Source organism: Eurosta solidaginis, chromosome 1, assembly GCF_040869045.1.
Source record: "Eurosta solidaginis isolate ZX-2024a chromosome 1, ASM4086904v1, whole genome shotgun sequence".
NCBI lineage: Eukaryota > Metazoa > Arthropoda > Insecta > Diptera > Tephritidae > Eurosta > Eurosta solidaginis.
Window position 1 is genome coordinate 40,531,530 of NC_090319.1, and position 5,713 is coordinate 40,537,242.

General features: G+C 39.2%; 1 protein-coding gene across 2 annotated transcripts; it reads right to left on the reverse strand.

Annotated features, from left to right (window-relative positions):
• Nucleotides 1-254: 254 nt before the first annotated feature.
• Nucleotides 255-4,041, reverse strand: LOC137236607 (uncharacterized). Of its 2 annotated transcripts, XM_067759515.1 has the most exons (5): nucleotides 3,972-4,041; nucleotides 3,392-3,887; nucleotides 895-3,305; nucleotides 610-843; nucleotides 255-389 (listed from the first exon to the last, which is right to left on the reverse strand). In XM_067759515.1, the coding sequence occupies exons 2-3, from the start codon at nucleotides 3,723-3,725 to the stop codon at nucleotides 1,333-1,335; spliced, it is 2,307 nt and encodes a 768-aa protein (XP_067615616.1). In that variant the 5' UTR covers nucleotides 3,726-3,887; nucleotides 3,972-4,041; the 3' UTR covers nucleotides 255-389; nucleotides 610-843; nucleotides 895-1,332. The 2 variants fall into 2 exon arrangements, with proteins under 2 accessions (XP_067615616.1, XP_067615546.1); XM_067759445.1 differs by having other exon boundaries at nucleotides 610-3,305.
• Between the last annotated feature and the right edge of the window lie 1,672 nt (nucleotides 4,042-5,713).

Sequence of the window (5,713 nt, forward strand, 5' to 3'; positions counted from 1 at the left end):
TATTTTGGTTGTCACGAAGATCTTTCAACGTTCTGTCCAGTGCCTCCAGTGACCTCTTATGGGCCATTGTGCATTCATCCCAAACAATCAATTTGCATACCTGTAGGATCTTGGCCATTGCGCTATTTTTGGCAATGTTGCAAATTGGTGTTTCGGTGATTTGCATGTTTAGTGGTAATTTCAAGGCAGAATGTGCAGTTCGCCCGCCTTCTTGCAGAGTTGCAGCTATTCCAGATGAAGCCAACGCTAGAGCAACATAATTTCGCGATCTGATCCTCGCCAAAAGCAATGAAATTAAAAACGTTTTTCCGGTTCCTCCGGGAGCATCAAGGAAATAAATTCCACCAGATCCACTGTTCACAGCTTCTATCAAAGTGTCGTACGCAATTCTTTGTTGTTGATTTAATTGTGGAACATGAACACAATACAGAGGGAATTGATAACTCAGGCTCCCCGTGGATTGTGTCGATATCGAGAATGAAAGAACAAAACAGAGTTTTAGTAATATAATCGTTATAAATTTTATTAAAATTCAATTCATGTAAATGATATTAAATGCGTTATAGAAAATGAAATTTTATTATAAGTTATAGTTGGATATAGGCTTACCCGGTGGTGTGGCTGCTGCTGATCCGCTGAAGGTTGACAGAAAAGTAAAAGTTGAGTTCTTCGCAAAAGACATAAAACCCTCGAGCCGCAGTCGACACAGCTAACCGTTTTGAGGGGAAATTACCTTTGCTCAAAGCGCACACAATAGGAGGAAATCCGTAAGGTATATATATGCACGTATATGGATGTACATACATCGCCTTGCATTCCGGCAGATGCCTTAGCAGAGGAATGCTGGCACAAAAAAATATAAATAGTTACCGATATGTTCATCCATATACTTACATATGTGGCAATAGGTGTGAGCGTGTGTTATTATGCTAAACCTAAGAACTGTACCGTACGTTCATTGCTCTAAGCAGGCATGGATATGTTCGTGCATGTTATTGGTAGGCATTTGAACATATAACAAAACAATGGTATATTAGTTGTTCTGCTGACTACCAACCTGCTTGTGCGTTGCCGATGCGAAAAACGAACGCCTCAGTGAGGCCTTAGTATTTTTGCCTAAACGGTTTATATGAGTCTTACATCGGACTTAGAAGTTGGGTATGTTTTGTAAGTTAAGGCATTAGCCTTACCAGAATAATGCACATTAGCTGTGCTTTTCTTGCGGGACTGATTTCTTTGTGGGTGCCATGGGGCTAGCGTTGGCTGACTGGCGATATGCCCAAAGGAATGTAGGATTAGGGAGGGTCATCCGCGAAGACATGATAAAGGAATTTAGCTTGGTGGCCTAAACAGAACATTTGTACGAACTGTTTCGGCCAATGCTCCAATGTCGTACTGATGTTCTCTTTGCAACTCGTGGTTTAATGCATCGTGCATATGACGATTGGATGGTGTCATTCCCAAACATGATAATACTTTATTTGCCATCAATAAACACATATATTCTATCATGATCAATGTGTCATTGTAAATTTCTTCAGTCATTTGTAGTGTAGGATTCAAAGTTTGACAGCGCACACGATGCAAAACATCCTCAGACATGTCATCTCTATACTTAACCCACAAATCTTTTGGATTCGAGGGGAAACATGTGGATATGATAATCGCAAACAATGTACGAATTTGATGCGGCGACGAAGATATTACGGAATCCTTGAGCGTATCTTCCCAGTGCGAATCGTTCTCAAGTAAATTTAATAGTTGACATGCCTCACGGTAAGTCGCACACAGCTGTCCATTAACTGTTTTCGGTTGTTTAAACGATGTCGGACCACGAACATTCACCAACAGCAACCGCAAATAATAACATTCATCGTTATTTGGATGTACTGTGTAGATGCGACCCAGAGCATCTGAAGCAAATACATTTGGATGTCCTTCAACTGGTGTTCCTTGTTTTCGACGCTGAAACGATTTCGATGAAGCGTTCCATGTGTAATAGCGTGGCATGTCAGCATACAGCAAAGTGCGAGCAAAATCATCAGTTTGACAGACTGTAAAGAAACTTGTTAATGTTGTCGGCGGTGGATGTGCCGTCCTGTCTGCCGCGTTAGATTCATTAAAATAAACTCGTTGACCATTTTCTAAATGGACTGCCAAATGGACTACTGTAGGGTGTTTTTCATGGATCGCAAATGAAAAGATACGCCAAATAGCTTCGTTGCTACTTACATAGCGACCCATCTGGTACTGTGATATTTCATCATTTGCATTGGTTACACCGAAGACAGCCATATCACTACCTTTATTAACATATTTACATATGTACTTTATCGACTTCACAGAATTACAATATTCCACATTGATGTGAGTCTCAAAAGCTTTGGACAATATTGGCGAGAATGGCACAATCCAACGATTGTCTACATCAACATTTTGTCCTCTTACCTTCACAACTACCGATCGCCCACTGTCCGCAACTGATCGCCGACGATACAATGGGTATCCATCATTTCCCGTTATGGTTTCAGCAAGCAGGTCTCTTGGGTATCGCTTGGAACACCTACCGTCGACCATACAGGGTGAGTTGTAGTTGAAATGTCCGCAAGGTCCATGTATCATGTGTTTGGTAACTACTGCATGCAATTTTGGGTCAACTATTTCATCTGGAATTTCAGCTGAAATTGTGGAATCAACCTCATCGGGCCTTATTTTGTCCACTAACCATACTAAAATGTGCGCATGTGGCAATCCACGCTTTTGCCATTCTACAGAGTACATCCAACAAAGGAATCGGCCATACACACAATGCTTTATTAAGAAATTCATGAGAGATTTTAATTTTTGTTTAAAAACTCTGGCAGTTATGGCATGTCTATCAACTGGTGTTTGTCTATGTAGTAATTCCTTCTCGATTTCGGACCATTTTGGGTTACATGTGAATGTAACAAATAAGTCTGGGCGGCCATAATGCCTAACATATGACATAGCATCCTGAGCATATTCATGCATGTGGCGTGGGCTTCCTATATAAGTAGCTGGCAAAATTGTCATTCTTCCTACATTATTCACATTGCCATCAGCATTTATAGCATCGCGGAGATGGATGTATTCCTCTGACCGTAGCCGTCGTTGGTTCAAACGGATGTATGTCAATCGTTCAGTCTCAATTTTGACATACATGTCAACTGCAAGCTGATGAAAAAGTCGTTGGCGCATCAAAATATGATTTACTTCACCTTGACGGATCATGAGTCTGTATGAATAGAAATTCATAGCACTAACTTTTTTGTTGGTTTCAGCACCTGCAATCAAAAATGATAAATGTTTAAATTGTTACTTAGATGAATTGAATTTAAAAATATTATTTAAACATGTTCAATTCATTTACCTGTTACTTGATTTACCATTTTGATATTAAAATGGTATCCATCTTCCCCCTTCCAGAAGATCAAAGGATATTGTAGTGCATCATAACTCCTGTGTGTTTCAGATACACGTTTTAAATCACTATTCCGACGATGAAGCACAATATCTCTAGATTGTAAATTTTCTCCCACAATGACAACAGCCACTTCGTCAATGGTAGGTGAATTGAACCTCCTTGTGTGTTCACCGGCAGGTGTTTTGTCAGCTCGAATAATAATATTATGGCTATGAGATGGCATCCGATCCAATGCTATTTTGAACATGTTTACTAAATTGTTATACTGATGAAGAAACATTTGTCATTGGTGGACAATGGTTCTCTTCACTATTGGATTGTGAGCACAACGATTATTAATTTCCGCATCTGAATTTCCCATAAAATAAATTTGTAAAAATTGATGATCTGCGTCAGGTAGTGGTAACAGAGTTCCCAGTAAGTGATAAATTTGTCCTTGAATCTGTAATTTTTTAAAATTTGTCCATTAATTATTTCCGATATAGTACAAACTTGAATAATATAAAAAAATATTCTTATATAATACCTTGAAAGTGGGCATGAAATTGTCTTGTATAATATGTGTAGCACCAAATGATGTCATCTGGAAACAGTTGTTATATTTCTGAATGTTGGTCAAGAAGTGCTTAGAATCATTTCTAATCCCAGAAACTAAAGAGCGTAAAGGATCTTGTGGTGGGACCAATTGTGGCAATTTTACTTTGCCTTCAGCACAACATAATCCAGTAGATTCACCAGTGTATTTTAATGTCTTACAATATTTACAAATTGTTTTCATTTCCACAATTGTTACCGATTTGTCGGCACAATAATCAATTGCCGGATCATAGTGAAATGCAGCTCGTTCAAGAATCACAGGAGCACTGCGTCTGCGGATTCGCTCAATTTCATTATATCTAGCTTGCTGTTGTTGTGTTTGATGGGCACGAACTCGTTGCATTCTAAGCCTATATCCTACATTGTCACTCACTAAAGAACGCAATTCTGACATAGCAATACGACTATTTTCTTGATCTGTCTGTCTCTGGTCATCAGTGCGGTTAGCACGTGAGGTAGCTCTTCGCACATTTGATTGACTATGACGACCTAAGTCAGGTCGTCTTCTCCTCGGCATCGTAAACTTTAATTAATCAAAGTGAGAAAATTTCCCGCTCATTTAGCAGTAAAAGAGCACATTACTTGGAATGTCACTATCACAAAGGATCACCAAAGTAAAGAAAGTTCTCTCGCACGTAGCCAGAAAGATAGATATAATATCGTAATACTTTTTTCCGTGCTCTGAAATGCGACAGGATGGATCCAGGATGGATGGAACCACTATTTATGTACTATGTATTTTGAGACTATGCAATTTTGTCGCGTTCGCGATTCACTTTCACTTTTGTCGAGTTTCAGAACGCGATATTAGATCCTCCAACGCGCACGCGAATTTGAACTTTATGCAGGGGTAATAAATTAGAAATTGACTCTCCATTCTATTTAAAAAACGTTTGTATGGGAAATAGAAATATGCTGTTTTGAGTATTTTCCCGGCATGTTGCATTGTCACCGGGTTCTGATTTACTTCTCAAGTTTCATACCTCCAGCTCACCGGGAAGTTACTCAAAAATCGATTCCAAGATTCCCCTCGTTTTTCAGAATTTGTTGGTATCTCACTTAGCGCACCACCTAGCGGAATTTTGTTTTCTGTAAATTGTAATGTCACATGGTCTCGAAGTATGTGCTAAGTTACAAGTCTCTAGGTAACCGGGAAATTAGTTAAAAATGGATTGAAAGATTCCCAATTTAAAATTAATTTTTCTAATATCTCGATCCATGCGCCACCTAGCGGCATTTTTTTGAACAAATGTTGCATTGTCACCGGGTTCTGACCCACGGCCCAAGTTTTAAGTCTCTAGTTCACCGGCAAGTTACCCACAACTCGATCGCAAGATTCCCCCCGTTTTTCAGGGATTTGTAGTTATCTCAATTAGCGTTCCACCTAGCGGAACTTTGTTTTCTATAAATTATATTGTCATCGGGTCTCGAATCGTGTGCTAAGTTGCAAGTCTCTAGGTCACGGGAAGTTAGTTAAAAATGGATTGAAAGACTCCCAAATTAAAATTAATTTCCCTAATATCTCGATCCATGCGCCACCCAGCGAATTTTTTTTTATAAAATGTTGCATTGTCACCGGGTTCTGACTTAAGGCTCAAGTTTCGTATCTCCAGCTCAACGGGAAGTTAGTCAAAAATCCATTGTAAGAATCCCTGCTTTTTTTTAAGGATT

Coding starts and splice junctions, on each gene's coding strand:
- LOC137236607 (XM_067759515.1), bottom strand. CDS start 3,725: ATGTTTCTTCATCAGTATAACAATTTAGTAAACATGTTCAAAATAGCA. Junction 3,306..3,391: donor AATGGTAAATCAAGTAACAG/GTAAATGAATTG, acceptor TTTTGATTGCAG/GTGCTGAAACCAACAAAAAA.